This window comes from Neoarius graeffei, chromosome 23 (assembly GCF_027579695.1).
Source record: "Neoarius graeffei isolate fNeoGra1 chromosome 23, fNeoGra1.pri, whole genome shotgun sequence".
In the NCBI taxonomy this organism is placed as follows: Eukaryota; Metazoa; Chordata; class Actinopteri; order Siluriformes; family Ariidae; genus Neoarius; species Neoarius graeffei.
The window spans coordinates 27383730-27407238 of record NC_083591.1 but is presented as its reverse complement, the minus strand read 5'-3'; the positions used below and the strand labels follow the sequence as shown (position 1 = coordinate 27407238).

The 23509-nt window shown below is 43.3% G+C and overlaps 1 protein-coding gene across 3 annotated transcripts in view; it reads right to left on the bottom strand.

Moving 5' to 3' along the window:
* Window positions 1-23509, bottom strand: part of atp1a2a (ATPase Na+/K+ transporting subunit alpha 2a) — a 431823-nt gene that overhangs the window by 370112 nt on the left and 38202 nt on the right. For all 3 annotated transcript variants that reach the window (XM_060906007.1, XM_060906008.1, XM_060906009.1), the window contains exons 2-3: window positions 19928-20023; window positions 19752-19811 (exon numbers count right to left, since the gene is read on the bottom strand). In XM_060906007.1, coding sequence (XP_060761990.1) covers window positions 19752-19811; window positions 19928-20023 — 156 coding nt within the window. The remainder of the gene's footprint in view (window positions 1-19751; window positions 19812-19927; window positions 20024-23509) is intronic.

Genomic DNA, 23509 nt, shown 5'->3' with positions numbered 1-23509 from the left:
CAGTTGCTGCAGAGTGGTCATTTCAGGCTCAATCCCCATGCTGGTTGGGAAGGGCGCTGGGTCCATGATGGTCAGATCGTTCTGTCAGGACAGACGGACGAGGACCCAAGAGTGCAAGTTAAATGTTGAGTTTATTGATAGCAGGGGAAAGGGAGTTGGGAGGATGTGTGTGTGAAGTTCAGTGGCAGGAGGACTGAGAGGCAGGGATAGCTGGTAGGAGCATGGTGGTGACATCTGAGGTCTCCCCTCCAAGTACTAACCAGGCCCGACCCTGCTTAGCTTCTGAGATCAGACGGAATCAGGCGTTGTCAGAGTAGTTTGGCTGTAAGTTGACAGCACTTGGTATTCAGGCAGTCTCTCAGCGAGCAGTCTCTCAGCAGGCAGACAGGACAGCATGACAGACAGGAGTTTGGGAACAGGCTGAAATACAGAGTCACAGGTCAGGTAGCAAGAATGGGGACAGAAATGCAGGGTCAGATTACCAGGGCTGAAGAGTTGACGGAGTCGATGCCTTGAAGACGATCTGACACTGACGCTTGGGAGGACTGCAGTTTAAATACACACAGAGAAGGCAGCAGGTGATAGGCAACAGCCAATGACAGCCACTGAAAGTCAATGAGAGTCAATGATGGTAAATTGACAGCAGGTGAGCCTGATAGAGAAGGAGCATGCGGGTGTGGCAGGTAATACTGAGTGGAGAGGAGTGGAATGTTACCTGATGAGAGGAAAACCACAGGTAGGACCATGACACATTAGCAAGCTCCTGTTATGCGTACTTCTAAGCCGTTTAACTCCAGTGGCAGAGTATGAACTTGCAGAGGAACAGATGGGTTTCAGAAGTGGTGTCGGCACCAGTGACCAACTATTTAACATCTGCATCATCATGGAGAAGGCATGGGATTTCAATCAGCTGCTATACATCGCTTTATTGATTTTAAGAAAGCCTTTGACTCTATGAACTATCAAAAACTCTGGGAGGTTGTGAACCATATGGGAATGTCTAGCAGCACAGTCTGAATAGTGAAGAGCCTCTACAAAAATCAACAGGCCTCAGTTAGAGTAGAGCAGGAACTGCTCTACTCACCCATTCTGGGTGAGGAGAGGGGTTAGAAAGGATGCCTGATCTCAACTGTATGTTTTAATCTATATAGCGAGGAAGTCATGCAAGGTTCAGCAGATGAGTTGGCAGGGGTTGGTGTACTTGTCAATAGGCATGTAATTAACAACCTATGTTATGTGGATGACATCATGCTGATCGCTACATCACCACAAGAGCTACAATAGCTGGTGGACAAGGTAGACAAGGTTTCTAGATGTTACTCCCTTGAAATCAGGACCATGAAAACTAAGACAATGGCTGCAACTTGTGAAGCAGAAATCACCAACATTTCTTGCCATGGCATACCCTGAGAACAGGTGGATGTCTACAAATATTTAGCAGCAAACATCTTTGAGGATGGTCATGACAGTAAAGAAATCTGATGCCGACTTGGCATGGGTAGAGCATCCATCAAGTCCTAAACTCAACTTTGGAAGAACCATGCCCTCAGTAAATTCATCAAGGTCAAGCTTCTATGGATATTTGTATGGCCTATAGTGAAATATGGCACCGAAAGCTGGACCCTCCACAAGGACGACATCAGGTGGATCCAAGCCTTCAAGATGTTCGGGTACTGTCGTATCCTAAGAGTGAGTTGGACAGAACACCACACTAACAAGTCAATACTTGTGGAGCTGAATACCACCCACAAACTCCTCCAGGATATAGTGAGATGCAAGCTTCGGTACTTTGAACTAGTGCCAGAAAACTGTCCACCGTTATTCTGGAAGGGATAGTAGAGGGGAAGCAATCCAAGGGTAGGCAATGGAGAATATGGCTAGATAACATCAGAGAGTGGATGCATCTGTCTGGTACTCTGCTCTGGCCTGTGACAGTTCCAGGTGGAGAGAGATTTGCAGAACAGCTTCCTGGATTGTCAACCCTCAACTATGAGGATGGCGACAGACAGACAGTTCCCTAGTGTGTAATGCTGGGGCTAGTTCACATTTTCCATGCCAGCTTCAACACATCCTAGCCAGGTGACCACCTGATTTTTTTTCTCTTCCGATCGGTGTCATTTGTTTTGACAGTGAGACAATCAATGCCAAACCACTCTGTCTTTCATGCAGGTTTCTAATGCATTGACATTGTTGTTAGTGTCATGAAGAAGAGTATCTACAAAAGTTGATGGTGATCATCCTCTCTCAGCATAGCCATGGGTTGGTAGCCAGGTAACTGAGATGTGCAGGAGATGATGTGTCCTGGAGTGTATGACCAGCAAGTTTTAGACGTCATTCCCTGTTAACTTCTGAAATTCTGCTCAAGCTGTCATAAAGTGTTGTGTTATTAACTTTATCCAGTTGGTGTTGTACGCCATTCTTAGCATGTGCCATCAAGTAATTTTTCCTCTTGTTGTGTTAGTGACCAGGTGCCACAACCATAGAGTAGGGTGGTTTCTGTTGTATCACGAAATAGTTGTAGCTTGATTGAGTTCAAAAGGTTGCTCTTCCATACTTTCTTCATTTTGTGTAAAGATTTCCAAGCTTGCACTTTCCTAGTAGAAATATCCTTTTCTTCATCGCACCAATTTTCAAGATATTTAAAATTTCTGTCACCAGACTCCGTTAACACTTGTCCAATTTCTTTACCATCAAGAGTGTAGAGGGGTTCAACATCGATGTACATTGAAAAACATGGCTTTTGTTTTGCTCACATTCAGCTTTAAACCAACATTTTTACATTCATTCTCAACACTATGCAGTAGGCTGCGTGCTGGCGCCACTTCATTTGAGAGTAATACTATGTCGTCAGCAAAATCTAGATCACAGAGGGACTTTGCTGCTATTCTCCAGCTTCTCTTTGAATGTTGAGTGAAACCTAGCTGATTCAGCTGATGTTTTGCATCTTGCAAGCATTTTCTAATGATACGAGATTTACTGATGATATACTTTTTAGTGAGTTGTTCTACGCTTTTCCTTGCTTCCATGATAGAAGGATGGGAAGTATGCTTTGCAACTTTTGTTTTCTGAGCTAGTGGTAGTGTAGTAGCTGTTGCATGGTCTTTTGCTTTGATTAATGCATCATATTGTTCCGATACAGAGGTATTTTCATCATAGAGCTCATTGAACCGGTTCCGCAACTTGATGGAAAAGTTTCATCGGACATCGGCATTATATCTAAGTATTTTCCAATCAGAAGTCTTCTTGAGTGTAGGTGCTTTAGTAGCCCTTAGATAAAGTTGAATCTCAGTTGTAACGATGATCTGAACCAACTGAAGCAAAGGTGGAATATGCTTTGGAACTTAAGATGCTATTCTTCCATTTAGAATTTATCAAGACGAAGTCTAGTTGATATTGATTACTCTCTGGGTCTTCAAAAGTCCATCTTTTACCCCGTTCTCTTTTCAAACATGGTGTTTCTTATACAAAGAGACTTCTCATAGGCTAAGCTGATTAGACAAGTACCATTTTCATTAGTGTGAGTATCATGGGACTATCTCACATGACAAGCACTGACTTTTGCATTCTAATCACCAAATAAGGTTAAAAAGTTGTGGTTCAGTGTCCCATCAATAGTGCTTCTCAACTGATCATAGAACTGCTCCATTTCTTCCAAGTTCCGCCTAGAGTTGGTTGGTGAATAGGCAGAAACTAGTGTGAATTGAGGGTTACCAGCAAGGGAAGCTTTCAGGATATGATTTGAAATGCTGGTGACTTCACACAATGCTTCCTCAGCAATCTGGTTCATGGTGAACCCAATTCCTCTGACAGCAGCCTGGGCACTGTTTCTCTGCGCAGAAGAGGTTATCATAAGATGGCTGTCTATTCTCTCATACTGTATGGTCTCAGAATGAACTCATCTATGTTCTTGAATTGCTACTACACTGATGTTATATTTGTTCATTAAGTGAATAACTTCTTGTATTCTCCAGTTATGTTTTCCAGTTCTAATATTGAAAGATGTTGATGGATCATTTTGGTTTGAGAATATGAGTTGTAGTTGGCCATACATCAGGCACACTACTCTGTAGTGGGTTGCTCCAGTTTAATAATGTACTGTCATTTACTTCAGCACTCTGACTGCCACTGCTTTCCACAACCATGTTACCACTGCCGACTTTCAGTGGTGGTTCTATCACTATGTTATTGTCATCCATTGTCTTTTCATTTGCTGACAGAAAATTTCAGGGTGCACTGGCAAGTACTGCAACCCTATGCAATGCTCACTCTGAGCGGGTGTTCACCATCAAGATGTGATCTAGATCAGGGGTGTCAAACATACGGCCCGCGGGCTGGATCCGGCCCGCCAGATTGTTTAATCCAGCCCCAGACTTGTTGAGAAAAAATTTCTAAGGATGTCAAAAAAAAAAGTAAATCTCTAGCCCATTCCTGTGACGACTTATGAATTTTTAAAGAAATAACCGAAATGCTCAATTCAGCCGCTAGGGGCAGCCAAAAAAAGCAGCACTGACATAACAGGAGATCAGGAAATAAACAGCACATCTTAACAACGTGCCCAGATATGCTGTCTGATTCCATGAATGGCAGTCTTGCCTCCCCACTATTAAGTTGCTATCAAAATTATCAAGCGTGATACTCCCATTACCAAAATGTCTTTGTCAAAAAGAAGAAAAGTTGACGTAGAGTGCAGAGTTTTCCAGGAAAAATGGACTGAGTATTATTTATTCACAGAGGTGAATACAAAATCAGTGTGCTTGGTATGTAATCAACAGGTTGCAGTGCTCAAAGAATATAATATTCAGCGCCTCTATGAGACTCATCATAAAGAAAAATTTCACAATTAGTATGGACAATTAAGAAAAGAGAAGATAAACAAATTGTTAGCTGGTCTCAGCAGTGAAAGTAACTTTTATTTCTTGCCGGTACTATTATTTTGAGTCATAGTGTGCAGCGTGCGCCGAAAAATACACCTAATTATTTATTATTGTCTACTTATCAAGCATTCACTAGGACTTCTTATCACTCAGTAGTACTAGTATAGTACTTTTTTATCACACTATCACTCTTTCATCTACCTGTATCAGTTTTTGATTATAAATAAATTGCAAACACATCATTTCAACAACACAATCGTTTTAATAACATTTTTTTAGCTGAACAGTTGAAAACTAACTTTTCATTTTGGACATTCTGTCTACTAAAAGACTTTGGATACCAGCTGCGCACGTTGGCACAAGATGGTTAAGCAGTGGGCTCCGCGCACTATCTCACACGTTGTCTGTCGAGTGAAACACGGAAGGAATTCACTTCAGACATAATTCAGAGACAGGTCAGAACGAGTTATATGCAATGTATATTGAGGAAAACGTGTTGCTTTTGGTAAATTGACGTTAGCAGGTGTGTTGTTATGCTGAAAGTGCATTTTTTTTCAGAGACAGTATATTTTTCTTTCCGGTACGGCCAAATCTTTTAGTGGTACACTGGACCAGCCAGGACCGGCTTACTTTCACCCCTGGCTGGTCTGAAGAAACAGCAGTCTGCATTTACTCACAGCTGTGAGGTCAGTGAGTCTGCAGCCTTATTGTAAATGAGTTGGTGCAAGCATCCAAGCCATTTTCTGATGGTGAACTCGTGAAAAAAATGCATGCTGAAGGCTGCAGAAGTCGTGTGCCCTGAAAAGCAATCTGCCTGTGCCAACATTAGTCTATCGAGGAAAACTATTGCAAATAGGGTGAAGATCTCTCACGAGACTTGGGCAGCCAAATGAATGACAAAACCAAGTCATTTATTGCATTTTTGGTTGCAGTTTATGAGAGCACTGATGTCACAGATGTTGCACAACTGTGCATATTTATTTGTGGTGTTGAGACTTTGACCGTCACTGAGGAGTTCCTTGAGTTAGTGCCTATGAAGGACACTACAACAGCAAATGACATATTCAGCTCTCTCGTTAGAGTGCTGGACAAGGTCGGAGTGGACTGGTCCCGTGCTGTCAGTTTGGCTACAGATGGCGCCCCATCAGTGGTCGGGAGAAAGGCAGGCACTGCGACAAAATTCAGAGAGAAAGTGCAGGCTTGTAAATTTCATTAGAGCGCGAGGTCTGAATCACCGTCAGTTTGATTGTTTTCTCAATGATAATTACATTCCAGGCGGCACGGTGGTGTAGTGGTTAGCGCTGTCGCCTCACAGCAAGAAGGTCCTGGGTTCGAGCCCCGGGGCCGGCGAGGGCCTTTCTGTGCGGAGTTTGCATGTTCTCCCCGTGTCCGCGTGGGTTTCCTCTGGGTGCTCCGGTTTCCCCCACAGTCCAAAGACATGCAGGTTAGGTTAACTGGTGACTCTAAATTGACCGTAGGTGTGAATGTGAGTGTGAATGGTTGTCTGTGTCTATGTGTCAGCCCTGTGATGACCTGGCGACTTGTCCAGGGTGTACCCCGCCTTTCGCCCGTAGTCAGCTGGGATAGGCTCCAGCTTGCCTGCGACCCTGTAGAAGGATAAAGCGGCTAGAGATAATGAGAATGAGATGAGAATTACATTCCAGCTGGCTTACCATACCACACTGAAGTACAGTGGTTAAGCTGAGGTGCCATACTCAAGCGTTTCTTTGAACTATGAGAGGAAATTGGACAGTTCATGGAGAAAAAGGGCAGACCAGTAGAGGAATTTAAATGCCTGGAATGGGTGCGGGATCTGGCCTTTATGGTGGATATTACACAGCACCTGAATAATCTTAACAAAATGTTGCAAGGCCACAGAAAAGTTGTCACTCGGTTTTACGATAGCGTACGCACATTCAAGTTGAAACTGTCACTCTGGGAGACACAGCTATCTAACGGTGACACCTCTCATTTCCCATTGCTCACAGCTATGCGTGCGACCGAACATAATGCTGATTTGGATCAATACAAAGACAAGATAACAGAATTGCTACAGCAGTTCGAGCAGAGATTTCAGGTTTTCAGTGAACTTGAGGACGAATTTGCCTTTTTTCGCTCGCCATTTACAGTCATTGCTTCTGATATGCCCGCTGACATCCAACTCGAGATAATTGACTTGCAATGTGATTCTGATATGAAGCAGAAATTTGCATCATTGGGTTTAGACACGTTTTATCAATATCTCTTGCCAGGGTACCCCAAATTAACATCCCTGGCTGCAAAGGTTTTATCCATGTTTGGGACTACCTATCTTTGTGAACAGGTGTTCTCTGTTATGAACCTCAACAAAACAAAGCACCGCTCAAGGTTATCAAATGCACACTTGAATGACATTGTGAAATGTGCTGCTACTCAGGATTTGAAACCTGATATTGATGCTCTCGTGACGGCTAAAAGATGCCAAGTGTCAGGAGCCAGCAGCAGCTGATAGACTTGGTGAGAGAAAGTGGGGAGGGAGGTTAATCAGCATTAAGGTCTGGGCCTAATTCTTGTAATGTTCACAAATGTTTGCAGTCTGAAGAATGCAGTTCTTTGAAAATAAGATTACTCTGGTTTCACTTTAAAAGACAATGAATATTGTGCAGTATATCATTCTCAGCTTCAGTAGGCCTAGCCTACAAAGTAGTTTGGTCTGATGTAGCCTAATCATTTGCTCATGCACTGCTATAACTTTAATGTTTGTTAATTTAATTTTATTTTTCATAAATGTGCACATTTACATTTTTAGGCAGGATGTTTAGGCTACTTTCTTCATAGCTCCCACTTGAGTTTAGTGTGGGGAGTTGGTTCAGGTTGTCAGATGTAAAAACGTATTCACTCAACTGTATAAAAATAAACCAGTTGTTTGAGAGTGAAATACATTTTATTTCAAATCCATTGGCCTCTCTGTGAATAAATGTGCAATAATCTAGATCCCTTGTGATCAGTGATTATGTAGGCTACAAATGTAGGCTGAAGCATAAAGCATAGCCTACTGAAAAAACAATGCTAAAGATTTGGAGTTGACAAAGGTTATTTTGCAATTATTTTACTGGTCCGGCCCACTTGAGATCAGATGGGCTGTATGTGGCCCTTGAACCAAAATGAGTTTGACACCCCGATCTAGATGAACAGCATGTGATGAAGACTGAACAGAAGTATTTATCCATCACTCTCCAGCCACTCAAACTATGTTGCAGCCCATAGACGGTACCAGAGCCCCGTGAGCCAGTCTAAGTTCAACATCAGCCTGCCCACCATGGGTGACCCTACCAGACTATTTGACAGTTGTTCCCTGTCATCCACAAGTTAGGCCTGAACAGGAAACGTGTCTTTCGTTTGACGGTATAGCCTGATGAGGCAATCCTAGACTGTTGCCACCCCCACATGACTATGATGAGGGGTTGGGTTTTGAGGGGTTGGGTTTTCCTGATTTAGGAAGTTAAAAAACACAGTCAATGACTAGGGTGAGTACTTGCTTCACAGCTGTGGTCCTTTTTTATTATATCAACAAAAAGGCTGTACAATATAACAATTGTCATGCTTCTGGGCTCACCCTCCGTCTGCCTCAACCCTCAGGACTTCATTTCCCATAATCCCCCTCACACACCAGTTACTACCATGTGCACTCCATCAACCAATCCAGAACCACTTCATAGAAGTGGTTCACCTGAGTTCTGATCACAATCACCTGTACCCTTTTGTTTTTGTTTGTATTTATACCCCTTTGTCTGTCTTGTCCTTTGCACAGTATTGTGACCTTCTCATCCATGGCCACATGTAGCTGTAGACTTTATCACTGATTTGCCCCCCTTGCAGACCTACATGGTCATTCTGGCCATAGTTGATAAGTTTTCATGAAGAGTTAGATTTATCCCCTTTGTTAGCCTACCTACAGCCTTTCAGACAGCTGAAGCCCTTTTCAGTTATGTGGTCTGAATATTTGATGTTCCTGAGGCTATAGTGTCAGATCAAGGGCTTCAATTCACCACTCATGTGTGGTCAGCATTCTTTGAGAGACTGAGAGTTAACGTAAGTCTCACTTCTGGTTACCACCCCCAGTCTAATGCTCAATGCAAAAGAGTCAACCAAGAACTAGGAAAATTTTTGAGAATTTGTCATGATAATCAAGCCGACTGGTCAAAATATTTGCCCTGGGCAGAAATGGCACAAAACTCATTAACTAGCTCTGCTACGGGGTTAACACCTTTTCAATGTATGCTAGGTTACCAACCCCCCTTAATGCCATGGTCTGCCATGCCCTCTGACAACCCTGCCATTGACAGTTAGATGCAATGGAGCGAGCAGGTCTGGAAACAGACACACCAGCGGATTGAGAACGTCCTCCGCTGACACAAGAGGCTGGCAGATCGCCATAGAGGTGACACCGCTACCTACTTCCCTGGGGACCAAGTGTGGCTGTCGACCTGGGACTTCAGGTTTCCTGAGGGAAGTAGAAAATTACTGCCCAAATACATTGGTCCATTTAAGATTCTCCAGAGAATCAATGAGGTTACTTACAAATTAGATCTGCCTGTGCATTACCATGTTTCCAACTCATTTCATGTATCTCTCCTGAAAACCTGTTGTCTCAGGTCCATTGGACGAGGCCACACCCAATGTCGCACCCCCATCTCCAGTGTATGTGGAAGGTACTCTAGTGTCTAGAGGGCTATGGGCCCGAGGAGCATACCTGGGTATCTGCACGAGATATCCTGGATCCGGGGTTGGTGGAGGAGTTCCATCAGCATCATCCAGAGAAGCCTGCACCTCAGCCAAGGGGCCATCCCAGGTGCCATGGCTCCAGCCCTCCCAGCAGTCTGCACAACGGTGGTTCCAGAGGTTGTCTGTGGTGACAGCCCTCTGTCCAGCACCGTGGCAGTTTTAATGGCTCACTCAAGAGTGTTCCCGGCAGTGTGGGTGATGGTCGTCGTGATCATCCTCATCCCTTGGCCTCCTTAGACTCCTTGGGGGGGGGGGGGGGGGGGGGGGTACTGTCATGTTTCTGGGCTTACCCTCTGTCTGCCTCAACCCTCAGGACTCCATTTCCCATAATCCCCCCTCACACACCAGTTATTACCACGTGCACTCTGTCAACCAATCCAGAATCACTTCATAGGAGTGGTTCACCTGAGTTCTGATCACAATCACCTGTACCCTTTTGTTTTTGTTTGTATTTATATCCCTTTGTCTGTCTTGTCCTTTGCACAGTATTGTCTTCACTTCTCGTAAGCCTACTGAGCATTACTGTATCGATTGTTTCTCTGTGTATGACCCTTTTTGCCTTCTGTTTTTTTCCCGTTTTGCCTAGCCCTTGTATTTTGATTGCCCATCTCTCTTGATTCCTGGTTTCTCGATTATTGCCTGTTTTACTGACTACGATTTGCCTAGCCCTTGTGTTTTGATTGTCTGTACCTCTTGATTTCTGGTTTTTCGACTATTGCCTGTTTACTGATGACAATTTGTCTAGCCCTTGTTACTGTTTTGGATTTCCCGGTTTTGACCTGGCCTGGCTTTTGTACTCTGATTTTGGATTACCCTTCTCTCATTAAAACCTTGAGTTCATTTATAATCCGCGAGCGTCTGGTTTGTCACAGCTGTATTACAACAATACAAAACAAAAGACAATAATGCATTGACACTGAATACAAGATGTGTAATGAACAAAGGGAAGTGGTAGATTTTTAAAGTGCAAATTAAATCCTTAAAGGAGATACGCAGAACCATGGCCTCACTTTTTGTTTATAAATGCCTTGTGAGCTCAAGAATGGCATAGGAATAGTTTTAAGCATTAACAATGAATCTAATATAGTAATTTTTATGATTAAAATGATTCATATAAGTAGCGGTCTGGGTGAATGACCTTGACAGCTGTGATGTCACAGCAGGAAGGCTATTGGTCTCATCGCCATTTCTGCTATACTAAAACACAGAGCTGACTGCAACTTCGAGCTTCCATTTTGAGCTAATTTATCACCATGCCATGTAGATGTGTTGCTGGCGGGTGTAGCAACATGACATAGGGTGGATTTACATTGAATTCATGGCCCAAGAATGTTCAAACTGCAAAGATATGGAGTGTTTTGCAAGAAGTTCACGGGCACATTGGGCACCTATGAAGTGGTCTCTCTTCTGCTCTGCACATTTTACTGAAGACTCATACGAGACCTCTGACCTGTTGAGGAACGTTGGCTATAAGCCTGTATTGAAAGAGGGTGCAGTACCAACAATTAAAGGAAAAGAAAACTACAAGAAAAAGAAAGTAAGTTCAGTTGCACCAGTTCTCTCGGAGTGTGAGCCAAGGGTTGCTGCTAAAACCAGGGACGGAATGGGACATGACATATTATCGCTTGGGCAGTGACCTTCCCGCGGTTGTTGCTAAAACCGGTGACATCCCATCCCAGGTTTTAGTAATTGCCTGAGCCAAGCAGTAATGGAGGAGTACTCAGTATGGAGAAAATGGAGAATGAGTGGACCAGCCATCTGATTTCTCCACTGGATATGCTTGCCTCAGCAGCAATATCTCACCCTTATGTGGAAGAAGCGAATGAATGGAGAACTGAACAAACAATTGAAAGTCAGATTGTTTCAAAACAATCGGCCACGAGGTTGGCCTTCAAGAAGCGAGAACACAGACGGGTAAGATGCGACTCTCATTTGGATACAAAACAACAAAAACAACAACACTCGTTGTTTACCTGCATTTAGATTAATACATGTAACTTGTATTCTGTATTTAAGTTACCAGTATAAGATTATTTAATTTGCTTCAGAATGCGATTGTCTCAGTTCACCTGATTATTTAATTAGCCTTTTACATTTTATCAGTGAAAATGCATGCATGTACATGTATTTTGCATAAGTTATAACACCTATCCTGTTTTAATGAGAGTCAATCCACAATGAAGTTAAATCAGTCTTAGTTGAGCAAGTTGGTAATGGTATTTCTTACTTTCACCATAAATTTTTATTTTTATGACTTTGGTCTATAGCTGTCAAAGGGCTCGGCCTTAAAACCGGTTCCTGCAGTGACGTCACGCACTCAGGGCTGGTTGGCTCAGCAGGCCAGCTCGAATGCCAATTTTGCAGTCGATTTTAACTGTCAGAAATATATATGTTTTTATTCCCATTTATGCAGCATACAAGAGTCAAGGATGGAGATACTATCCACTCAGAAATGTATTTAAAAATAAAGGTTCTGCATATCTCCTTTAAGTGATTTATACAGTATCAGTGATTTATAGTATATACACCGTACCAGTCAAAAGTTTGTATACCCCTACTCATTCATAGTTTTTTCTGTATTTTGCCCATTTTCTACACTGCAGAATAATATTGAAGGCACCAAAACTCTGAAACAACATATGGAACACATATGGAATTATGTGATAAAAAGTGGTTATATATTTTTAAAAAAATCATATTTTAGATTCTTCAAAGTAGCCACCATTTAGCTCCCTTTTTTCCTTTCCCTTCCTTTCTCCTTTTTTTCCTTCTTCCCTCCCTTTTTTTGTCATTCCCCCCCCACAGACACACACATGCAGGCTACAGGAATGACAGACTGAACAAGAAATAAGGGGATATAAAAAAATCAGAACAACAGAGATAATTGAAATAAAAGATCAATGACAAAAAGACAAAACGCAGGAAAGATAAAGCAAAAACAGATTTAAACAAAGAAAACCACAAAAACAAACAAAAAAAGACATTGTGATTATAATCCAAAAGGAGATCAAGAGAGAGAGCAAAATCCCATTATCCCCCAGCCACCAGTGAAGCAGGCAGGTGCCCGATGTGGACACGGCAACCACCAACGGGCACATTTCATCGCACCCAGCACCCCAGACAGACCAACACAGGGCAGTGGGTGTGAGGGTGGAGCTGGCACCCTCCAGCAGGTGTGAGGGTGGAGTGTGCAGCTGTGTCCTCACCCTGCATTGTGACAACATCAGGCCATCTCTTCAGCAGCTCAGTGTCAGTGTGGCCATAAGCACCATCAGCTGCCAGGTGGTCCACAGTCTGTTGGGCATGGTTGGTGCTCATTAGCACCCTCTTCCAGGAGCATTTTTTTTTCTTTCCCCTGTCGACTCTGGAGCATTTTTTTCTTTCCCCTGTAGCCATGCTGAGTCATTAGGTGAGAAGAGGTGTGAACCTGAGCTGTGCATTATTGGATATTAACACCATGGTTCCACAGCAGGTGTACAGTGCTTGTGTGGCCTATCGAGATCGTAACATTCATTGGCAAGCAAAAGTCTGGACTGAATCTGCTGCATGCAGGTGCCCAACAGCTGTGGTTCTTAATTTCAGGTCCATTAAGACTGGGCATGATTGCATTTTGGTGGTCTAACACAACAGACACAGCATGATGAATCTCTGATTAGTCAAAGTCAGGTCATAATACATAAGTCTTAAGGCGCTTTCACCCTGGAGGAACTTTTTCATATTTCTTAGAACTGTTGGAAAAAGTTCTCCCTTTTTGTATGTTTGCACTGCAGGAACTGAGCACAGCCATAGTTCTTAGAATGCCATTTTGAGGGACCTTTTTCACTCCTGCTTCAGGGTAGGTACTCTCCCAGCACAAGAGGAACCATGAGTGATGTAAATTTATGGTGATTGGCAAGTGTAAATTGATTGGTTAAACATGAGCCAATGCATTGCTGGTAAATGCCATTTTAAAAAAATTCATTCAAAACGTTAGTAGTGTAAACAGATCTTTTAGAAAAAATGGGAAAAAAAAGACATGGACAAATAGACTGACAAGGAAGTCCAGGCTTTATTGAGGCTATATTTGACAGAAGAAATATTTTTGATACATCTAAGCAAAACATAAAAATCTTCACTAGAATTTCCTGCTAAGTCAAGTCAAGTTTATTTGCATAGCGCTTTTAACAATAAACATTGTCGCAAAGCAGCTTTACAGAATTTGAACGACTTAAAACATGAGCTAATTTTATCCCTAATCTAACATCACACTAGCACCACACTTGCTGAGGTATTGGCAAATACAACCCCGATTCCAAAAAAGGTCGGACAAAGTACAAATTGTAAATAAAAATGGAATGCAGTGATGTGAACGTTTCAAAAGTCCATATTTTATTCAGAATAGAACATAGATGACATATCGAATGTTTAAACTGAGAAATGTATCATTTAAAGAGAAAAATTAGGTGATTTTAAATTTCATGACAACACCACATCTCAAAAAAGTTGGGACAAGGCCATGTTTACCACTGTGAGACAGCCCCTTTTCTCTTTACAACAGTCTGTAAACATCTGGGGACTGAGGAGACAAGTTGCTCAAGTTTAGGGATAGGAATGTTAACCCATTCTTGTCTAATGTAGGATTCTAGTTGCTCAACTGTCTTAGGTCTTTTTTGTCGTATCTTCCGTTTTATGATGCGCCAAATGCTTTCTATGGGTGAAAGATCTGGACTGCAGGCTGGCCAGTTCAGTACCCGGACCCTTCTTCTACGCAGCCATGATGCTGAAATTGATGCAGTATGTGGTTTGGCATTGTCATGTTGGAAAATGCAAGGTCTTCCCTGAAAGAGATGTCGTCTGGATGGGAGCATATGTTGCTCTAGAACCTGGATATACCTTTCAGCATTGATGGTGTCTTTCCAGATGTGTAAGCTGCCCATGCCACATGCACGAATGCAACCCCATACCATCAGAGACGCAGGCTTCTGAACTGAGCGCTGATAACAACTTGGGTCGTCCTTCTCCTCTTTAGTCCGAATGACACGGCGTCCTTGATTTCCATAAAGAACTTCAAATTTTGATTCGTCTGACCACAGAACAGTTTTCCACTTTGCCACAGTCCATTTTAAATGAGCCTTGGCCTAGAGAAGACGTCTGCGCTTCTGGATCATGTTTAGATACGGCTTCTTCTTTGAACTATAGAGTTTTAGCTGGCAACGGCGGATGGCATGGTGAATTGTGTTCACAGATAATGTTCTCTGGAAATATTCCTGAGCCCATTTTGTGATTTTCAATACAGAAGCATGCCTGTATGTGATGCAGTGCCTTCTAAGGGCCCGAAGATCACAGGCACCCAGTATGGTTTTCCGGCCTTGACCCTTACGCACAGAGATTCTTCCAGATTCTCTGAATCTTTTGATGATATTATGCACTGTAGATGATGATATGTTCAAACTCTTTGCAATTTTACACTGTCGAACTCCTTTCTGATATTGCTCCACTATTTGTCGGCGCAGAATTAGGGGGATTGGTGATCCTCTTCCCATCTTTACTTCTGAGAGCCGCTGCCACTCCAAGATGCTCTTTTTATACCCAGTCATGTTAATGACCTATTGCCAATTGACCTAATGAGTTGCAATTCGGTCCTCCAGCTGTTCCTTTTTTTGTACCTTTAACTTTTCCAGCCTCTTATTGCCCCTGTCCCAACTTTTTTGAGATGTGTTGCTGTCATGAAATTTCAAATGAGCCAATATTTGGCATGAAATTTCAAAATGTCTCACTTTCAACATTTGATATGTTGTCTATGTTCTATTGTGAATACAATATCAGTTTTTGAGATTTGTAAATTATTGCCTTCCGTTTTTATTTACAATTTGTACTTTGTCCCAACTTTTTTGGAATCGGGGTTGTAAACATAAATATTACTGTTAAATTCATGTGCATTTGCATATTTAGACAATATAAACATCAGTATCAGGATTCTTAATAATATAAAATTAGGTCTTACCTAATAGCGGAGCTTCCATTCAAATGAAAACAAACATGCAACAGATGATGTACTTTGATGTGTTTCAATTTTATCACAAGAAGATAAATTTCTCCAAACGCACATGTTTATTATTCTTTTTATTACTATAAACTACAGTGTGCTTTAGGGATTTATAGCAAAATGTTTTGAAAACAAAAGATAGACGATTCATGAAAACACTGACTGGATTCAGGTAAACTTGTCATATCCCGAAGGATTTCGCAGTGATTTCAAAATCTCATCTCATCTCATTATCTCTAGCCACTTTATCCTGTTCTACAGGGTTGCAGGCAAGCTGGAGCCTATCCCAGCTGACTATGGACGAAAGGCAGGGTACACCCTGGACAAGTCACCAGGTCATCACAGGGCCGACACACAGACACAGACAACCATTCACACTCACATTCACACCTACGGTCAATTTAGAGTCACCAGTTAACCTAACCTGCATGTCTTTGGACTGTGGGGGAAACCGGAGCACCCAGAGGAAACCCACGCGGACACGGGGAGAACATGCAAACTCCTCACAGAAAGGCCCTCGCCGGCCACAGGGCTCGAACCCGGACCTTCTTGCTGTGAGGCGACAGCGCTAACCACTGCACCACCATGCTGCCCCCTACAACTCATTATTTCTATTAATTCATTTTTACACATTTTCTTTCTCCTTCAGCGTGTTGCTTTTCTTGTGAAAGATTTCTTCGCCTTTCTCTCACTCTTTCACTGCTTCTTTCCTGTTCTTCCTTTTCAAAACTCTCTTTCTCTTCCTGGTTTTGACTTCATCTTTCTCTCCTTGGTTAACTTGTTTTGACATCTTTTTAAAGTTTGTATTAAAGTTTGTAAAAATGATGATTTTGTTGCGCTGTTAGAGTTATTCTCAGTGGAAAAACCCGATAAATATGAAATTATCTGTAGACAAAACTAAGTTATGTAGGCACGCTCGCACTTCAAGTTCCCACTAAAATCAAACAGCCAATCAGAATCACAAGGGGCGGGGACGGACGTACAGACATACACGGCTGGGATCCCTGTGTGTCCAATGAAAAATCAACTCAATGGGTTACCAGATTTTCATACGTAGGCCTGCGCGAAAGCGCCGCTAAAACTACTAAATCTCACGATGCTTAATGACTGTGTACACTGACATTTAACCTGCAATAGTATAATAACCCCTTTTATGTGCTGTGTAAATATGTATCTGACAATTTTTCTTTACTTCTGTTTATAGTGGTAAAATGTAATCTCTCAGTTTCAGACATTGACTTTACATGTCTGTGAAAAAAAAATTCGAGTTTTAAACATTGGAAGAATCTGTTTTTGTGCATCAACTTCAAAGACACAGTTTAGGTGTAAATCATATTGTTGAAATTCTAAACATTTTGTGCAATTTAACCTTCATGAGTCAATGTGTAATGAACCAACCCTTGTGTGTCACATCAAACTACATTAATTACATCATTATAATTAATTACATCATTATAATTCCATTTCTCTCTCTCTCTCTCTGTGTGTGTGTGAGAGAGAGAGAGAGTGTGTGAAAGGTCATGAGTTTTTAAACATTAGAAGTACCATTTTTTTGTGTGTTTGGAAGACAGTCGTATATAGGCATAACAGAGTTTTAGTATGTAAGTCAAAATGCTCAATGTCTAAATATTTTGTGCACTTTAAACTTCATGAGCTGGTCTGTGATTTGTTACTATCTCAATTGTTAAGAATATAGATGAATTCATATATAAACTATTATAGATGCAATTCATATGAGTTTTAATGTTACCTGAACAGTGGACATATAAAGCTCGAGACATATCGGGACAGTTTGTCAACATTCATCCCTGACAATCAATAAATTAACACCACAATTAACCAAGGTAACAAAATACAATAAAATGTCTGTTTCTCCTTACCCTCTTAAGTCCAAGTCATCTGTTCCTATTTTTTTTAATACTCCTGGTCTTCTTGGGAAATGTGTTTCAGTTCAGAGTTGCCACAATATACATGCCCAGTCAGAAACACAGCCCCGGATTGGCCAAGTTAGGAACACAGCCTCTGATTGGTTGACAAATTCTTCATGGAATGGCTAACAGCTCACAAACATGCTATGTTAAAAATTTATAAATAATCACAGAAGACATTCAATATCTGCATTATGTTCTGTCACATACAACAGAATGGACCTCTAAAATTCCAATAGGAACTTGATTATTCCTAAGTGTGCCAAGAACTGTTAGTGAGCTCATTGGCTAGGCTCCATTAGCAAGGTCTGTGGCTTATGCCTGTAACTGGCCCAGCAGCTAGTGCCAATAGTTAGCCCTGACTTCCATCCATCCATCCGTTATCTGTAGCCGCTTATCCTGTCCTACAGGGTCACATGCAAGCTGGAACCTATCCCAGCTGACTATGGGTGAGAGGCAGGGTACACCCTGGACAAGTCACCAGATCATCGCAGGGCTAACACATAGACACAGACAACCATTCACGCTCACATTCACACCTACGGTCAATTTAGAGCCACCAATTAGCCTAACCTGCATGCCTTTGGGGGAAACTGGAGCACCCGGAGGAAACCCACACATGCAAACTCCACATAGAAAGGCCCTCGCCAGCCGCTGGGCTCGAACCCAGGACCTTCTTGCTGTGAGGCGACCGTGCTAACCACTACACCACCGTGCCACCTTAGCCCTGACTTATTCCAAGGAAACAGTGTCAATAGTGCATCTGTCAACTTTATAGGGTTAAAAGAGTTCATTTTTAATTAGCCGGTAAATTAGACCAGTGAATTAGCAACACTGCTGCTAACATGCTATATTGGCATGTAAAGTGACATCATGACATACGCACATCTAGACCAACCCCCAAACTACTCATTCATTGATTGGTTGAAATCCTGTCAGTCATCAAACTCATGAAACGACCTAAAAAATCTGTTGAAAGGTACTCAAATTCATCCTGTCCCCATAGCTACACTGTTCAACATGTCAAAAATCCCTTCAAAATGTAAAATCAGCAGACCCGTGACTTCACATACACGAAGTCTGACATGAAGCCGATGAACCATTGAGGAGGAGTATAGCTGAGATGGATAAAAAACAAGATAAAACACTCTTTCTGTTGCCAAATGATGGTGCTCTACCAGGGTGTCACTTTGGGCATGTGGATATCATCATGACCAATAACCTGTGAAATTTGAGCTGTATCAAGCATCACATGGAGAATTTATGAGTTTTACCTGGTTAGACATATAAATTAATTGTGTCATTATTTCACTACCTTGCAAGATATAAAAAAATCCCTTCACAAGTTAACATCAGCAGCATCTTGGATACCAAATTTAATATGATTCTGATGAACTGCCTAGGAGTAGTATTTCAGCATGTGTCAACAAGGACAAAATCCAAAATAATTCGATTCCTGTTGAATGTGGCTAAAGCAACATGTTTGCTACAAATGTGTTTGTCTTTGGGATATCCACATGTCTGCCACATTTGATGCATGTATATCAAACTATATGCTGGGTACAAGTGTCAGTTACAAATGTTGGTGCTTTAGTCACTGGTCATACCTGGGGCCAAAACTCTATTTCTGAGTAACTCACTAGCACTGATGTGTGTGCCAAATTTAATGAGTTTTTGCCCATGGGAACTACCTCAAAATTGTCTTGGAGAAAAATAAATGAATAAACCTTAAAGAAAGAAAGAAAGAAAGAAAGAAAGAAAGAAAGAAAGATAGATAGATAGATAGATAGATAGATAGATAGATAGATAGATAGATAGATAGATAGATAGATAGATAGATAGATAATCAATCTGACAGGGTCCTTGCACTTATGGTGCTTGGGCCCTAAAAAAATCCTTACAGAGCCAATAAGGTCCTTACACCTATGGTGTTAGGGCCCTAAAAATACTTACAGATCCAATAGCATCCTTGCAGCTATAGTGCTAAAACACCCTTGAAGGTATGTAGTTCTCAGGGGAGCTACCCAATGGGTATTTCCTCTCAATAAGTTCATAGAATTGTTTGGTTTGAAAGCACCTATAGACTTTAATCTATTGCTTCAATAAAATTGTGATATTAATGAAATGAAAATTGCTGATTACACATTTGATTAATTATACCTTAAACAGGTCCACCCCATAGCGAGCTGACAACTCTTCCAGAGAGAGCTTATGATCATCCTGCAACAACACACAAAAAAGAGGTATTTGATATACTTCTACACACAGCAATTAACATACAGGCCAAATATGGACATTTGTGGCCTGTGGAAAAAAGAAAAACAGAAGTTTCTCACCAAAGATGCCTCTTTCTTCAGCTCATCCAAATTTTTCTCTTTCTTTTTCTTCTTTCCATTGTTATGAGAAGCCTCATGGCTGATATCATGTACATACTAAGGGAGACATGAAGGGACAGCATGCACAGAAAAATAATTTTGTTAAAAAAACAATTATAATGTGTAAATGGGATCATGTCTCTTACAGAATGACATTCTTAAGTTCAGGAAATTAAATCTCTTCACAATATCTAATTCAATGCATGTAAAACGATGGTTATGTATGTAACCATGCTTCTATGAATTTCGGATGACCACCAGAGGTGGTGCTTTAAGCACCTGGATGTCCATCACACATGCATGCAGGTCGAGTGCTTGTATCAACAAAGTCACCTGTGACCTGGGTAATGTACGCCCCCTGCCCCGACACAAAGGCACGTTCACCCAGGGAGTGACCTCTTGGCAATCTTCTCACAAGTATTCGAAATGACTGTCAAGCTCTGGCGGTCATCTGAAATTCACAGAACTGTGGTTAAATACATAACCATCGTTCTATTTCATTTCTACTGACCACCAGAGCTGGTGCTTTAAGGGTCATAGGCAACGGTTTTAATTTTATGCACATTTCAAACTTTATATGTTAAAAAACCCTCTGTAACGTTCTTCTGGTCCCAAGAATTATTGTTAATAAGTAATAATTAAATTTCGTTAGCACGGATCGTGGTGAATTTCTGTTCGGCTATTTTCGTGACCACTCGGCACGTGACGTCATTTAAGACAACCAAACGGCTTGAGTTGAGTCCACTTCTGTGTATTTTCATTGCCGTTTGGCTTGATTGCAGATGTGCATTCGGGAATTTCCAAAAAAAAAAAAACATGCCTTATTGTTGTGCAGTGAACTGTAACAACGGGACTGGTTCAGGAAGAAGTTTTTACCTTTTTCCGAGAGAGGAGAAGAGGTAGAGAGAGTGGATTGGCTTTTTCCGGAAGAGGAGAAGAGGCGGAACAAGAGGATTGGCTTTTTCCAAAAAAGGAGAAGAGGCGGAGCGAGTAGGTTGGCTTTTTCCGAAAAAGGAGAAGAGGCAGAGCAAGAGGGTTGGTTTTTTCCAAAAAAGGAGAAGAGGCGGCGCGAGTGGGTTGGCTTTTTCCGGAAGAGGAGACAAGGCAGAGAGAGTGGATTGTGCGTGTGAAGCCAGAGGGTTGTTTTTTTCCGGAAGAGGGGACGAGGTGGAGAGAGTGGATTGTGCATGTGAAGCCAGAGGGTTGTTTTTGTCCAGAAGAGGAGAAGAGGCAGAGTGAGTGGATTGTGTGCGTGAAAAAAATCAAGCAGTCAAAGAAGAAATGGACCAGCAACACTCAAGCAAAAAGGAGAAGATTGGAGCTAAACTTTTTACTTTTGCTTGCAATTGACAAGTCAACAATCCTGAGGGATCCTGTACAATCATTGTGGAAATGAGACAAAGGGATATTTCCTCGCTTAGAGTAGGCTATAAATAGTATAATGCCACAGATGGCAGGCTAATGTGGCCTACCGGCGCACTGTCAAGTAATCTTTACCTATATCCACTAGGGAAGGCAGTTTAATTATTCTTCAAAAGGGCTCTTATTTAGTATTCTGACAAAAGTAGGAATTTATCATAATTACCAGGATAAATAGCTTGGGCGCGAGTCTTGTTGAGGTCCGGGGTCACCGCGATCAGAGTCGGCTGAGTCATTGTCCGATTCCGAGGCTGCACAGTCAAACTAGTGAGCCACATTCACCAATTGCTTCGCAACGGCCATAGGTTCATACATATATGGTTTCACCTCTCGATATTCAATTTGGAGAGTTCCTACTTCAAAATCGCTATCGCTTTCAGACATTTTACACAACCTCTCACGACCAAAGTCTGTACATGTGTGCTCGGTTCACAAGTAAGCACAGAACTGCTCCCAGTCTATTTGCCTTAAATGACATCACGACGACTGTCCCCTGGCGGTGAAAGTGCGCATAAGTGAGATGTAAACAAACCTTCGGAAATTGGGCAAAACAGTATATTTTAACCGTTTTATTCAATTTTAGGGTGTAAATTAGACACTAAGAAGATTGAATTCGCTTTTTGGGTCATTCTTCTAGACAATAAAGTTGATATTCTATGTTTCACCTCAGACTGTGGCCTATGACCTTTAAGCACCTGAATTACTAATACCAGCAAGGTGATGAGGAAGACCTACTTGCCCCTTTAAGAAAGCTGTGAAGGAGTAGGAAGAATGGCTGTTGCCACTGAGTTGTGAGAGACCACATTAGCCATATAGAATCTTGCAAATGTGCAGGTTGATGTCCATGATGCACCTGCACATATATCTGAAAGAGGAACCCCTCATAGGGCAGCCCATGACACAGACACACTCCTTGTTGAGTGACCCCTCACCTGAGGGATTGGGAGACCACTACCCCTATTGAGGTATTTCACCTGACGTCACAGGGTCACGTGACACCCCGGTGTCCGCCATTTTGGACAGCAAGCTAGCTAATGTCAACAGTAGCTGGTATGTTACTGTAGCAATGTTTACGTTCAGTCATTTGGATGACTGTTAAAACCTTTTAGTCTCAAGTTTTTCCTTTACTGGATTTACTAGTTTACTGAGCCAGCCAGCCCCGGAGCACGAGCTAGCCAGCCAGCCGGCCCCAGAGCGCTAGCCAGCCAGCCGGCCCCGGAGCGCTAGCCAGCCGGGCCCGGAGCACTAGCCAGCCAGCCGGCCTCGGAGCGCTAGCCCCGGAGCGCTAGCTAGCCAGCCCTGGAGCGCTAGCTAGCCAGCCCCGGAGCGCCAGCCAGCCGGCCCCGGAGCGCCAGCCAGCCGGCCAGCCAGCCCCGGAGCGCTAGCCAGCCAGCCCCAGAGTGCTAGCCAGCCAGCCCCGGAGTGCTAGCCAGCCAGCCAGCCCCGGAGCGCTAGCTAGCCAGCCCCGGAGCGCTAGCTAGCCAGCCAGCCAGCCCCGGAGCGCTAGCCCTGGAGCGCTAGCTAGCCAGCCAGCCCCGGAGCGCTAGCCCCGGAGCGCTAGCTAGCCAGCCCTGGAGCGCTAGCTAGCCAGCCCCGGAGCGCTAGCTAGCCAGCCCCGGAGCGCCAGCCAGCCGGCCCCGGAGCGCCAGCCAGCTGGCCAGCCAGCCCCGGAGTGCTAGCCAGCCAGCCAGCCCCGGAGTGCTAGCTAGCCAGCCCCGGAGCGCTAGCTAGCCCCGGAGCGCTAGCTAGCCAGCCAGCCAGCCCCGGAGCGCTAGCTAGCCAGCCAGCCAGCCCCGGAGCGCCAGCCAGCCAGCCCCGGAGCGCTAGCTAGCCAGCCAGCCAGCCAGCCCCGGAGCGCTAGCTAGCCAGCCAGCCAGCCAGCCCCGGAGCGCTAGCTAGCTAGTGCCAGCCAGCCCCAGAGCGCTAGCTAGCTAGCGCCAGCCAGCCCCGGAGCGCTAGCTAGCTAGTGCCAGCCAGCCAGCCAGCCCTGGAGCGCTAACTAGCCAGCCAGCCAGCCAGCCAGCCCCAGAGCGCTAGCTAGCCAGCCCCGGAGCGCTAGCTAGCCCCGGAGCACTAGCTAGCTAGCCAGCCAGCCAGCCCCGGAGCGCCAGCCAGCCAGCCCCA